Genomic DNA, 15,003 nt, shown 5'->3' on the forward strand with positions numbered 1-15,003 from the left:
AGAAGGAGAGGGAGAGATAGAATGACTGTACTTGTGGGATACAAAAAACCATACTATGAGACTAATGCACAAGGACAGTAGTAACAAGGGCCAGGAGGATTGGTCCATGGTTGGAAGCCTGCCTCAAGTGCTAGAGAGAGGGCAGTGGGATAGAGAAGGGGCCATTATGACAAAGATAGTTGGAAATGATCACTCTGGATAAGAACTGTGTGCTGAAAGAAGGTAAAGAAGCAAATATACGTCTCAGTATCTGTATTGCAAATAATGCCCCAAAGGAGAGAGATGGAAAGTGCCTGATATAGAATGAGGCTGGGGAGGGTTGTGGCGGGTGATGGGAGGGAAAAGGGGACACATGGTGGGAAATGTACACTGGTGGAGGGATGGGTGTTGGAACATTGTATGACTTAAACACAATCATTAACCGCCTTGTAACTGTGTATTTCATGGTTATTAAAAAAAAAAAGTGAGGACTGGAGCTATAGTACAGCAGGTAGGGCCTTTGCCTTGTATGTAGCTGACCCAGGTTTGATCCCCAGTGTCCCTTATGGTCTCCTGAGCACTGCCAGGAGTAATTCCTAAGTGCAGAGCCAGGAGTAACCCCTGAGCAATGCCAGGTATGACCCTAAAAGATAAAAAAAAAGTGTGACTACATTACTGTAGGTGAGTGGTTGTGAATTAAGTGGCTATAAATCATAAATCTATCTCTTTCTTGGGAAATCACCAAGGTATTCTTTAGTAGTGAACATAGTTTTTCATATAATTTTATTATATCCTTTAAAGACAAAATTAGTATTAAATAGATCCACAGGTAAAATGTACTTTTTTATGGGAGTATTTTGACATCTTTGTTTATTAAACTTGGCAGACATTAAGTTAGTATTTCCATTTGAATAACCCCCCTCAGTATGCACCACAACTTACAATATAATCTAAAGATAAAGCACTCTGGTATTCCATGCCATCCTTATAACTTAACACCACTCTGAATGCTGCAAGCATTTCATAAAGTGAATTCTTCAATACAGCTCTGACTTTTGACCTTGATCATGGTTTCCATGCTTGCTATGGGCAACATCTGGGCTTTTGGTTACCCTTGGGTCCCTTCCTTGGTGTCCACTAGCAACAGTGACACTTGGTGTCTGGCATCGTTGCATGATTACACCACACTAGACATGACTCCTGGGCGTGACTCAGGGATATAAAGCATGAGCCCTAGAAAAGTCTGTGTGGAAAAAGCTCCAAGACCATGTAAGATGCCCCTGAGTTGTACTGCATGACAGAGCCAAGGCACACAGCAGGACAAAAGCCAAGTCAAACTGGCAGGTCTTGGGAGAGGGGCTTGGCACAGTGCCTGGGGTTCAAACAGGCTGAAGGTCTCACAGCGCACCCAGCTCTGCTGCTTGTGCTGTTTGGACAGTCTAGTGCTTACACACCAAGTGTGGTCTTTCTTCATCTTTGGAGAGAAAAAGGCCAGCATGAAGCTGTCCGCTAGCCCCTGATGCTATGTGAGCCAAGACAAGTACCCTCTGAAGAGGAACTTGTGAAATGAACAGGCACTTCATCATTCATTCACATTGAACTTGCTGTCACCATTCTGTGCAATTCTGCCTCTATCTGCTTGATCATAGGTCTGCTGGGTAGGTAAGCAGTGCTCCTGTATTCCCCAATCATCCCAAACGAGCATATGACAAATATTTCCTTTGCCACCAAGTGAAAACCACCATAAGTTTAAATTCCTTTGAAGTTTCAATGACAGACACTTTTCTACAACATTCCCCAATCTCCATTTTCTCCTTGTCGGCAGGAAGGCTGTCAGGGGATGAGAGGGAGCTTTGTGTCTTTTCTTATGTACAATATCTACACTTGACTCTCTTTTTAATTAGTGAAAGGCAGCTGGATGGCGTGTCCAAATCCACTTGGCACTGGAATCCAAGAAAATCTAAGACAGTACAACAGTTTCCGAGGAAGGCAGCAGAGTGGCAGGGACAGCGACAGCTTGATTTCTGCTTTTCCAAGTTCAACTCAGAAATACAATAATAATTCAGGGGAAGAAAGGAAGGGGACAGAGCTCTCCCCCTACTCCCTCCACTCACCACACTGGCCCCAGGCCTTCTGCAGCCTTAAAGTGCAACTTACTATCCTAAAGGCGCTCGGGACAGAGATACAACAGGACGGAGTTCAAAGCAGAGACTTTGAAAACAAGCTGTGCAAGACTCGGGCTGACAGGGGTCAAAGCACTGGAGAAAAGCAGACAGTTTTCAGGCGTTCAAGTGCATCAGAAAAATAAGTATCCTTTCTTCCCATTAGGAGAACTTGTCCCTTGGAAGGAGTCCTGGTTTGGAAAAATAAAGAATCATACGCAAACTTCTATCTGAAGATGTTCCAGTGCAACAGAGTCAAAATTCCAGCCTGCAGAGCCAGGAGCCGAGGGCCAGTGTCGCCCCCAGGGGCCCAGCTGCCATCCCGGGGCCCACGCTGGTCTTCAGTGAAGTCGGCTCTGGGTGCAGAGGAGGCGCACTGCACCAAGGGCATCTGATAGGACGTGGCCCTCTTCTCCGGCCTGTCAGGGCTCGAGCCGTCACTGGGCCTCTGGCCATTGAAGAGCAGGTAGCGGCCCCGGCCATCCTGCTCCATCTTGAAGATCTCGTACTCTGTGTGAGGTAGTTTGATGCCCAGCGCCACGCAGCCATTGGTGTGGGTCACGTCCTGCTGGACACCCACCTGCCAGGAACCCTCTGCACCACACTCGTTCCCGTTGAAGACGTTAAGGAGCGAGGCTGTGGCCGCGTCCATGGGGGTCACCTTCATGTGATTCACTGTGGAGGAGAGGAAAACGGGTCAGGGATGTGGAGGGAGTGAACACACAGGGCCCGCAGGACGCAAAGAAAAATCTAGCATGTGTAAAATCCCGCTCTTACGTCTCTCCCTGCAGATTCTACTCAGTTTGCCACCTGGCTTCGGGCGGGGGTGGGGGTGCCAAGAGCAGCCCACACCGAGGTGCCCTGGTACTCACCAAGGTTGGCTGGAATATGGGAATTAAGTACGTAGAACCAGGGAATGCTTTTCTGAATGGTCGCATGCACGGCCCAGGAAAGTGATTTTCAAAGGTCACAGTCCTCTCCCCACAGGTTGGAGCACTGGAATGATCTGGGTCAGCCAGAAGCTGGCAGGAACCTTAGGTGAAACTAAGGGGTACGCTCTGTGTATGTCTTCTTAAGAGGCAGGTTTCAGGGTCTGGGCCTGGGTCAAGCCTCTGCATTTGTCTGCCACAGGCCTGAATCCACTCTACAGAGATGCACAAGCTTCAAAACATTCTCTGAGCAGGGAAAGACACAGCTTCCCTGGCTGGGAAGTCTGCGGAATCTCATCCTGGACCCTCCTGACTTTGCCAACCTGACTCTCCGATCTCCAAGCACATGACAATGACTTTTCAAGGGCAAGACAGGGATGGAGCCCACCGGAGACCACTAAGCTCAGGTCCAGCTGGGAGGTGGCGGATACTGACCCCTGACTGCCCAGTTGAGAAAGTGCCCTGCAGGCAGCATGGATCAGCAGCCACTGAAGGGCCACATGGACCTGAGACTTCATCCCCAGCCACACCTGATACATGCACAGCCCTGGGGACAGCCCAGCTCGGCATGGGGGAGCTCAGAGTGGTTGGGGAGGAGGCCGTGGGGAACCCCCAGTCATCTCGGCAGAAAAGGGTCCTCCCCGCAGGCTCTGCACGGCCAGTTCCCTGCCCCCTCTCTGGCCTGGAATGCTGGGACCCAAGGCAGGAGTTGCCCTACCTTTGAACACAAACTCCGTGCCACCCATGACCTTGGCTGAGTGCACGCCCCGGCTGTAGCGGCCCTTGGCGTAGATGGTGAAGGTGGGGTGCTTGCACACGGGGTCTGAGTAGTGGTAGTAGTGGCCCTCCCAGGTGTTGTTGTTGTCGTGGAAGATGAAGTGGCGGGTGAGGAAGAGGACTTCGGGCCGCACCTCGCAGCGCTGGCTCACCCACTCTCCGTGCAGCCCCACAGTCAGGTCGGCCTTGGGGGGCAGCAGGGGCGGGTGGTGCTCATCGGAGCGGTGGATGATGCGGCACGCAATGCAGGTGTGGTCGTGGTTCTAGAGCCGAGAGACAAACGAGCTGAGAGCTGCAGCTGGACACAAGGGGGTGATGGCACCTCCCAGCAGGCCTGGCCAGGCGCACCTAGAGCCAGGCTCGGGCCAGAAGAGGCAGGACACACCTGCCTGAACTGGGGTGGGGGGGTGCGAGGTAGGGGAGATGGTGCTCAGAGCTGACTCTGGCTCTGCACTCAGGAATCATTCCTGGCAGAACTGGGGGACCACACGGGATGCTGGGGATCAAACTTGGGTTGGTTCTGTACAAGGCAAGTGCCCTCCCCTCTATACTATCACTAAAACTCATAAAAATTATGAGTTTTTAATACTTACTGTTTTTAATATTGAAGCTTTGTCATTTAATCAATTTCAACTCCAGAACTGTACTAACATTTGTGGCTTTTGTCTTCATTAATATTTTTTTTTTACTTTTTGGGTCACACCCAGTGATGCACAGGGGTAACTCCTGGCTTTGCACTCAGGAATTACTCCTGGTGATGCTCAGAGGACCATATGGGATGTTGGGAACAGAACTAGGGTCGGCTGCATGCAAGGCAAAAGCCCTACCCACTATGCTATTGCTCCAGCCCCTAATTTTTTTTTAAAGAAAGTTTGTGCATGGATGGTGCTGAAGGCTACACAGCATGAGAAATGCCAGTAAAGCTGCACACCTGAAAAAGGGGGGAAAAAGCCCCCACAGGGGCTCTTCTAAGGTTTCTATTATGTGTTCAGATCATATGTGAAAGACACTTGCTTGATGTTTTTAAAAAAGGCTGCATCTTACTTATATTAGAAAGTGAGAAGCAAAAAATCACAGATGGGCCCGGAGAGATGTGGTGCTGTAGGGAGACAGTGTGGAGGTGCTTGCCTTGCATGGGGCTGACCCCAGTGTGATCGCTGGAGCCACATGGACCCCAAGCATCACCTGATACAACCCTGTGCTGCTGAGGTGACCCAGGTGATCCCCACACTGCAGGGCCCAAGCAGCATCACATCCTCAGGCCCTCACTGGACCAGCAGGCTGAGTCACTGTGGGGTCCCAGGTCTCCTGAGCACCCTTCAGGGACTCCCCTCCCTCTCAAATTACAAAAAAACTATCAACTGTTGGCAAAGACATGGAAATGCTGGAATCCTTGTGCATCCCTGGAGCTCGTGGGTACAGTGTGGGGATTCCCAAAGTGAGCTGCACATCTGTCCTCACCAGCATTCTTCACCACAGCCAAAGATGGAAACCACCCAACAGCCATCAGTGGCTTTACACACGCACAAAATGCAATCAAGCCGTACCACGGAATCTGCTTCAGCAGGAAAAAAGGAGCGAATTCTGACCCACACTGCATCACGGATGGCTCTAGGGACATGGTGGCCCCTCACATACGGGAAAGACTGAAATAAGGCAGTCACAGTAGGACAGAAATTGCATGAATGAACCTGGGTTAGTCAATTACTGTGTAACAAAGGAGGCTGGAAGCTTCCAGGGGCAAAGGGAAGAGGAGGGGAGCGAGTGGTTGCTCAGACACTTGTGCAGCTCGAGATGTTGGGAAATTTTCCTGCATGTCCCCACCTCCCAGCTCCACTTCCATGTCAATTCATTGGCCCAAACTAGAGATTCTGAAGTCTCTGGACCATGGGCTGCATACACAACGCCTGCTAATTCCTCAATACTGACAGTCGAGTAGGAGCTCACCAAACTAGATGTGAAAGTAACAAGAAGCCAGCTAAGCTCAACAAACAAAATCAGTAATGCAGAAGGCTTAACAAGCAACAAACAGTTTAGTAAATTCTTAGACAAGGACTTAACTCTGTGAAGAGCTATAATAGTTCTTACATAAAAAATTATGAGTTTTTAAGACTTATTGTTTTTAGTATTGGAGCTGTTATTTAATCAATTTCAACTCCAGAACTGTATCAACAGTTGTGGCTTTTGTCTACATTATTATTATTATTATTATTATCATTTTTATTTTTATTATTTATTTTGGCTTTTTAGGTCACACCCGGTGGTGCACAGGGATTGCTCCTGGCTCTGCACTGAGGAATTACTCCTGGTGGTGCTCGGGGGACCATATGGGATGCTGGGAACTGAACCTGGGTTGGCTGGGTGCAAGACAAATGCCCTACCTGCTGTGCTATTGCTCTAGCCCCTAAGCCCCTAATTTTTTTTTTTTTAAAGAAAATTTTGTGCACAGATGGTGCTGAAGACAACACAGCATGAGAAATGCCAGTGAAGCTGAAAAGGGGGAAGTCCTACTGTAACAGAGAACGCTCATAAACAACTTTGAAAAATTATGACATACACAACAGAAGTAAAGGGCCAGAGTGGGGCCAGTGGGGAGCAAAGGAGGAGCTGGGGCCCACCCCCACCCATCGGGGCTGTGGCTTGCAGAGTTTCAGAGCTCTTCATCTGTTCCTGCTTGACAGTGCTCAGCCACTTCATGACAGCGAAAGGGGCAGCATGTCCCTCAGGCGCACTCTCACTGGTGAGTACATCTCTGACCCTAGCGGGTCCCAGTTTGCGCAGGGGCACTCAGGGGCTGTCAGCCGAGGCAAGGCTTTGAGAAAAGCCCGTCTGGACACAGGTGTGGGCTTCAGTTCTAGGAGCCCTTTGCGCAGGCCCTGGGCCTCCACCCTCTGCGACTGTCCTCCCACATGGGGTGCTGGGTATTGACTACGCTGACAGAGCCCGGCCCTGCTAGCGCTCAAAATGTATCAGGTCTCTGCAATGGCTCAGTGATCAGGTGACCCCGGTCCCAAGCTCTCTCCAGGAGGCCGGGAAGGGTGGACCTCACTGCTCGCTAGCAACGCCTTGGGCTAGGTCAGTCACTCTGGCAAGGCCAGCAGGCTGTTTTTCAAAGTCAGAGTCCAGGTCCCCAAGGCCTCCTTGTTTCCAGCACTCACTCGACGCGAATGTCTGTGTGGCTGTTGGCGGGCAGAGGAGAGAGAGCTTCCAGCGGCCCTCTCTCTACAACTCCCGCGAGGATGCAGCCCTCACTGCCTGGCGGACAGGGGCCTGGAGTCGCTGTGGAGGGAGCTGAAGGCATAGTGCCCCTTCTCCTGCAGATTCAAGACATCTGCTGGCCTTTGTCCTCCATGGGAGGTGTCCTGCCACCCTTGGTCTTCCCTGAGCTGCTGTCGGCGGCTTCATTTTACAAGGAAATGAAGAGGAAAGAGCCAACCTACCTGAGCCCATTAGAACCATGCTTCCTTCACTGCACAGAAAGATATTTCTAACTCAGAGAGATCTGAGGGCCCTGGGCCTCCACCAAGCTTCTAACAGTTGACTGGGCTTAACAACTCGGCGAAGTATGCATCTGTTTAATGCACTCATGTATAGGATGGGGAGTGTAATACATTTTCTACATAACTGCTACAAGAAATGAGAGCTGGGTTAAGGTGGCTCTGACCCTTCATTTGAAATCACCGACTCTACTGTAGGCAGGTTTCTCAGTGGGACAGGAAGGGGGAGAGAAAAGCAGGGTAGGAAGGAACCGAATGAATAGGAAGATAAGGTGAAGAACAAGTCTTAGCCCCTGGGTACCACCATCTTTCAACTGCATGTTAGGGTAAACACGAATTCAGTTCAAAGAGACCTGATGGTCTCTTGACTGATGTCAAGGTTGTGATTGTGATTGTGACTGATGGTCACTTTCAGTCACAATCATGTTTCTTTAGGGATCTATGAGCTGAGGTTTCCAAATGAATTATGCAAAGATGGTTTCGACACTCCACATCAGACCAGGAAGGCAGCATGACTTCACACCGCACTGCTGCAAGCACCTGAGAGCTGCTGGCAAGTGTGGTCATGAGCAGCACCGTTACCAGGCAGGTCTGACTGTCTTCTCTCCCCTGCCTCTGAGAAAAAATGAGCCCAACCCAAGAGCAGACTCAAAATCTTGAATTTAAGGACAGGACAGACAGGTTTCTGGCCAGTGCCTTTTAGCAAGGTCACTGCAAAGCATAGGAGATGCCATCTGCTTTAGACAGGACCCGGGCACCCTGGAACATGTGAGGAGCAGGAAGCAGAAGAACCCTACACAGTTCATCAGCTTCATCAGCTTGTGGACTAGCCAGGGCTCTGCCAGGGTCAGCACCTGGAGCTTCCAAACCCAGCTCCATCTCCCTTTCCCCACCTGGTTTGCTATTTGTAATTTTAAAGCCAACAGTGTGACCAGTCCAAGACTGGCCCTTCCTGGACACTGAGTGTCTCAATCCTTGTGCAGTTGGATGTTGGTATCAAAGAAGAAGTTCAATGGGGAAGCAGTAGGAAGGAGCAGGGTCTGTGCTGGGATACAGCACAGCTCAGACAGTCTTTGCCCAGGTGGGGGCAAGCATGTCCAGGGATCCAGAAAGGCACCAGGTCCAGTGTGTAGCACCTGGTGTTCATCCGGGCTATTCACTAGAGTTCCCAGGGCAGGACCCCACATTCTAAGAGAACACAGCTGAACCTGATCCTGTGACAGGAGAACAAGTGTGTCAGGTAGTGCAGGGGGAGCACCCATCACCCCTCAGGTCTTTTTTTTTTTTTTTAATTTTTATTAAATCACCATGTGGAAAGTTACAAAGTTCTCAGGTTTATATGTCAGTTATACAATATTCAAACACCCATCCCTTCACCAGTGCCCAAATTCCACCACCAGAAACCCCAGTTTACCCCCCGCCCCCACCCCCTACCCCCTACTGTATAACTAATGAATTTCACTTCATTTTTTCTTTACCTTGATTACATTCCATAATTCAACACAAAACTCACTATAGTTGACATAACTCTCTCTCTTTTTTTTTTCTCTTTTTCCTTTTCCATTTTTTTTTTTTTAATTTTTCCCCCTCATCCCCCTTCCTGTGCCTCATAGTATGGTGTACTCCACACCACGTTGGCCAGCGTGGGGCTTTTGCTTAGCTCATAGTCCAGAGGTGGCTGTTACATTAAGAACCTTCAATATTTCAACAAAAACTTACTGTTATTTTTTGGAGTTTCCCCCCCAAGTCTGACCTGTTCAAATGGAACCCTTTCACATTGATGACAATTATAAATGTTAAGTCCGCGCGGTTTTGGATTTCTGTATAAAGTCCTGGGAAAATTCTGCAAGAAATTACATATTTCCTCCGTTAGCCGGCGTGGGGCAAAGGCTTAATTCACAGTCTCCATACATGGGTGCAGGCACTTGCTGGAACCCCAATTCCTAAAGCTGTCTCTGGTTCCCGCTTGTTCCACATCCACCGGCTCTGCAGGGGCATGGGCGCCCGGGCCAAAAACCCGGCCGGCCGGAGCCGAGCACGGGCCCAACTAACCCCTCAGGTCTTTTGAATATTTGGTTTGTGGGGGTGGGGGCAGTGTGAGGACACTTGACACATGTCAGTCCTACAAATTCATTAAAATAGTTACATCTTCTTTCCTTGTTGCTTTGTTTTGGGGCCACATTCACTAGTGCTCAGGGCTTTACTCAATCGCTTTGCACTAAGGGATCATTCCTGTCAGGGTTTGGGGGCCCATATGGAGAAATTAAACCTGGCTTAGCCATGTGCAAGGCAAGCTCCCTATCCACTGTACTATTTCTCTGGCCCCCTACTGATGTTTTTCCAGTGTGGTAAAAAACATAATATAAAGCTCACCATCTTAACCATTTTTCAGTGGTCAGGGGATTACCTATAACCCTCTCATTTTGCAACCACCACTATTCTCTCTTTTGGAACTCTGTTTCCCCAACTGAGAGGTTGCACCTTCTAATGCTCTCTTTCCAACCCAGGCCCTGGAAGCCACCATCTAGCTTTCTGTCTTGGAACCGAACAAGACAGAAAGGTTTTGTTCCTCCTCTAAGTGGAGCCACAGGGTGTGTGTGTGTGTGTGTGTGTGTGGTAGTGGTGGTGGTAGTGCGGGAATGACACACACACTCACACTCATTTCATTCAGCACAATTATTTTCAGGGCCCCTCCGTATTGCTATATGCCTGAATTTCCTTCCACTTGAAGGCTGATTAATATTTGATTGTATGCATCATGCACAATTTGTTTCGCCATTCATCTGAGGCTGGGCAGTTGGCTTGCACCAAGTAATATGAATGATTGGCTAATATGAATAATATGAACTATGAGCATGATAATACAAATATCTCTTGAAGACCCTGCTTAAAATTCTTTTGGATCTGCACTGAGAAGTAACACTGCTGGCTTAGATGGTGAGTTTATTTTTATTTTTAAACTTTACTAAGAACACCATGTGGTTTTGCATAGTGGAGGCACTATTGACATTCTCACAAGCAAGGTAAAAGGTTCTGATTCCCTACGTCCTACTGAATAATCCTAATGGTTGTGATGTGGCATCCCATGAGCTCTGACAGGCTTTTCCTTAATACTGAGTCATACTGCACATATTTTCACGTGCTTATAGTTATTTGCAGATCCACTTTGATGAAAATTACTACTCAAATTCTTTGCCCATTTTTAAAAGTAGCTGTTATGCTTTTTGTTGCCAAGTTGACTATTTTTAAAAAACAACTCTTTGGTCAGCATTAAGAATCCAAAGATGTCACAAGCCAGAGTGGGAGTTTTACCTTTCTGTGTATACTGGCAACAAGTGGCAGTTTTATCCACATAAGGAGACACCTGGTGGGGCTGGACTTATAGTACAGCAGATAAGATGCTTGCCTCGCACCCAGGTTCTATCTCTGACACCACATAAAGTGGAACCCACCAGGAGTGATCCCTGTGTAAGCCCCGAACACCCTGGGGTGTGGCCCCCAGACCGTAATAATAATAATAATAATATAATGAGGCATCTCTTTGTTTTGTAGACAGAATTAAAATTATTTATAATTTGCACTCTGAAGTTCCACCATCCTGGCATTTAATTCCAATGAAAAGAGCTACAGGAAGCAAGCATGAGAAAGCGAAACTTCGAGCTTGCATACTGATTGGCTCTAAAGTTTCTCTTTTCCAAAGCTGCTGTTGCTTTGGTAGTTTTTCAACATGTGGGATTTCTCAACATGAAGCTGGATTTGTACCCTGAAATATCAATTGCTTTCGGAGCCCCGCTCCTTTCGATCCATACTTGAATACCTGGTTCTCATTACAGCAGCTGTACTGTCCCAGGCTCTTCAACTGGGCTTCTTCTACATCACTTCCTGACCCTCAGGGAAGGCTATTTTAAAGCCAGGGTTTCTGTAACGGACAATCTGAAGGTTAAAGCAGGGGGACCAAAATGTGTTTCCTTGTTGCTATTCTTTACACCAGCTATAAAAAACCTTTAATCCTGAGGGAGAGGAAAGAGAAAGGATCTCTATATAATTAATTTCTTAAATGAGAGAGAGAAGAGAGGCAGAGAGAGCCTGTTCTAAAAATACAAAGTTTTATGAGTGAGCAATGCTGGGGTAAAGCGCAGGATTTTGCCTGCTTTGCTTTCTGACTCCTGCCCAATACTCAGATCCATATTAAATGCCATCAGCTAGTATAATGACACTGAGGAAGTTCAAGGACATCGATTTCTTAAGCTGCACAATCTGCCTAGAGGTCACTGGTCCATTCTGTTGAAGGAGCAGCAAGAGCAGAGGGAGGGGGCAGTGTGGCTTCAGTGAGGGACAAGCCTCAATGATAGCACAGAGGGTAGGGCGTTTGCCTTGCACACGGCCGACCCGGGTTCAAATCCCAGCATCCCATATGGTCCCCTGAGCACCGCCAGGAGTAATTCCTGAGTGCAGAGCCAGGAGTAACCCCTGTGCACCCTGTGCATTGCCGGGTGTGACCCAAAAAGCAAAAAAAAAAAAAAGAAAGAGCCCACATCATCTGGTCTCGGGGTCCTGGGGTAAGGTCCCCCAGAACACGCCGTCTCCTAATGAGGACTCTGGTCCTAGAGCGTCACCTGTTGGGCAGGGAAAGTGTCCTCTCCTCCTTGCCAGTATCTATTGCTGGAGAGTTGGTTCCTCAACAGCACTCGCTATATCGGCTCGTTTCTAGCATCTTCCCACAGGGGAAGGATTTACTCACGAGGCTCTTGTGGACAGACCGACTGCAGAAGCTATCTAAATAAGACATTCCCTGGGCTAAAAAACTTTTATTCAAGGAGATGGAGAAATGGAAAATTTCCTTTCCTAGAGTTTTGTTCTGTGGGATAAAAAAAAAAAAGTTTAATAAATAAATTAAAAACCCGAATGTTTCTTTGGGAAAATCCTGCTATGGCCAAGTACAAATGTTCAAAGCTCCTGTTTACAACTGCAACTTAATAGGTTGTTTGGTCAGGTTTCTCGTCCAGGGATAGATACAGGAGTTTTCTACTCTCACTCCAAGTTCCTTGAAGCAAGTCCTGAGTGTCTCAGTTTTCCACGAATCCCAGGACATCAGGGCAGAACTGAGATCCATGGGACAGCGCTGAACCCCTCTCTGAGATGATGAAGAGAGTGGCTACTGTGTACTCTGGGGACAAAAGATGTCCTGTGTGTGGGCAGGCCTCAAGGGATGTTTTTCAGATCTGAGATCCTAGGAGTTTCCAAATTCAGACTCAAGGGGTCATTTCATTTTCAGAAGGAAGTTGGACGAAGCCTCTTCCCCTGTAGTTTCAGAGGCTGCCTGGGAGCTGGCTGGAGGGCCCTGGTCTGTCCCACCAGGCAGGGAGGAGCTAACACACCTGCACACAGCATGGGCACCAAGGCTGCTCAGCCAAGAGCTGCTCTCAGGGAAGAGGATTTAGGCTGACTGCATAGCAAGCCACTCCTCGCACCCCTGTCCACGAGGGGATCTGGCCATCCGGGATAATGGCAGAAAGCAAGAAAGGGAGTCTGTGGAGTCCTTGGGCATTTGTATTTGAAGAATATTTAAGTAAAAGGCAAGTGAACTCTCCTCTGAATGCTGAAGTTAAGCAGGGACACTTGGGGGCCAGAGAGATAGTCCAGGGGTTAAGGCATTTTCTTTGCATGCAGCCAGCCATGGTTCAATTCTCAGCACTGAAAACAGTTCCCCAAGCTTCAGCTGGAGTGATCCCTGAGTAGAGCAGGAGTGAGGCCCGAGCACTGCAGGGTAAGGTACCATCACCTCCCCCACAGAAAAAAAAAAGAGAGAGAAAGAGAGACAGTTGTTGGATAACATCTGGTTTGTCCTGTCTCCCCACCCAAGAAGCTTAAGTTTATTGAGTTAGTCCCACCACAGTGCTCCTGAGTGACATCAGGAACTCCCCATCTTCTGTGTTGCCTCTAACCTCTCCTCTGTGCTCTCCTTCTCCTCTCTGTTAATCACTAACTTCCCCAATTCAGACTGGTGATTTGTAAAGTCAGATTCTTTTGGGGACTCTGGATTTTGTATATGGAAGTGAAATACTGCTTTTCTTTTTCATTTATGTCCATTGCATAGTTTGCTTTATTTTTTTTAATTTTTTTTTTTAGGACATACCATCTTAGAAAATTGCTCTTAAAAGTTTGAAGGAAGACAAGGTTTTAAAAAAATAACATATTTACTAAGGCAAATAATAAGGATGATAACAAAAATTCATGTGAACTGGCATGCCAGAACGAATATACCAAATAATTCCAAAAAACCAACCCCTTATATCTGTGGGAGGGTCTCAAAGATATTATTTATCAAATAAATAAGAAGATCATCAAAAAAGGGAAGTTAGTATTAGAGACATGCTTGGTACTCCTCTTCAGGTCATGGTCAACATTAGGAGATGATATTGTAGAACTGGGGTCCCTAATAGCAATGGGTTTCAAAAGAGAATAATTCCTAGGGATTGGTTGGTATTTTACTGCTAGTTTCCATTCAATTCTTCCTATATTTGCACTGCACTGCACCGTTGTCCAGTTGTTCATCGATTTGCTCAAGTGGGCACCAGTAACGTCTCCATTGTTAGACTTGTTGTCACTGTTTTTGACATATCGAATGCATAGTTTGCTTTAGAGCTATGTCCTTTTGTATAGACACAGGAAGACAGTTAATGCTATGCTTTTGTAACTTGGGAGTTAACTGACTCCAAATAATAATCACTCCTGGGCATTTGTCATTTTTACTTGGCCTAAGCCTCAGTTGCACTTTGCTGGGACCCTGCTTCTGGGGAACAACACCCCAGAAGCAGGGTCCCAGCAAGGAACTTGGATGATCCCAGGGCAAGCCATAGCTACTCTGGCATTGGAATGGGACAGGCTAAGTGCCATCAAATGTATAATAAGAGCACAGTCACGGACAAACTCTGTCATGACCCCAACAGAAATAACTGAATAAGACTCTGCTGGGGTTAGGAAAGATTAACCTGGCCTGAGGACTGTAGTCTGGGATCTACAGCGAGATGCTCACTTAATATATCTCTTACTGTGTTCATAAAAATGACTAGAAGTATTAAGAAGTAAATTTAAGATGACTGTTTAAATGAATAGTAGCTAAGGAAAGGGGAAAGTAATCATCCTTAAACAGAATTCTGCTCTAGCAGGATGAGATTTTTTTTTTTTAGTATCTCCTATAAAAGCTTCTCCTGAAGGAAGGGCTTTATATCTGTTCATTGTTTATAATGTTCAACCACACCTATGTGAAATTGCTATCCCCAGCCCTTCATGATTTCTCTATAACGTGGTGAGACTTGAATAAAAGGTGACTTATGAACTCACAGTTAGTGGATCTAAGTGCCTAAGTGTTGGGCTTGACACTATTTTCCAGAAAGGGATTTTCTTTTGGGGAAGCTTCCAGGCAAAGATCAGGGGCTGGGGCCTGTCCTAACAGGAACAAAGGTTCAAAGTGAGGTCAGAGGAGTCCTGGAGTAACATGGACTGTCCTGGTACTGCTCGGGGCCTCCAAGGTGGCATCCAGTGAGGCTTGGGAAACCATGCAGTGACGGGGTTGAATCAGAGTACAAGCCTTAACCCTTGAACTCTTATCTTCAGCCCTAAAAATGGATTTCCTATAAAGCTTTGAATCTGTGCAGT

General features: G+C 47.5%; 1 protein-coding gene across 1 annotated transcript in view; it reads right to left on the reverse strand.

The window, feature by feature from the left end:
- Positions 1 to 745: 745 nt before the first annotated feature.
- The window catches only part of APCDD1 (APC down-regulated 1), a 39,050-nt gene continuing 24,792 nt past the window's right edge, over positions 746 to 15,003 (reverse strand). Inside the window, exons 4-5 of the mRNA XM_004611883.3 lie at positions 3,789 to 4,110; positions 746 to 2,816 (exon numbers count right to left, since the gene is read on the reverse strand). Coding sequence (XP_004611940.1) covers positions 2,368 to 2,816; positions 3,789 to 4,110 — 771 coding nt within the window. The 3' untranslated portion in view covers positions 746 to 2,367. The remainder of the gene's footprint in view (positions 2,817 to 3,788; positions 4,111 to 15,003) is intronic.

The sequence above is a fragment of the Sorex araneus genome, chromosome 2 (genome assembly GCF_027595985.1).
Source record: "Sorex araneus isolate mSorAra2 chromosome 2, mSorAra2.pri, whole genome shotgun sequence".
In the NCBI taxonomy this organism is placed as follows: Eukaryota; Metazoa; Chordata; class Mammalia; order Eulipotyphla; family Soricidae; genus Sorex; species Sorex araneus.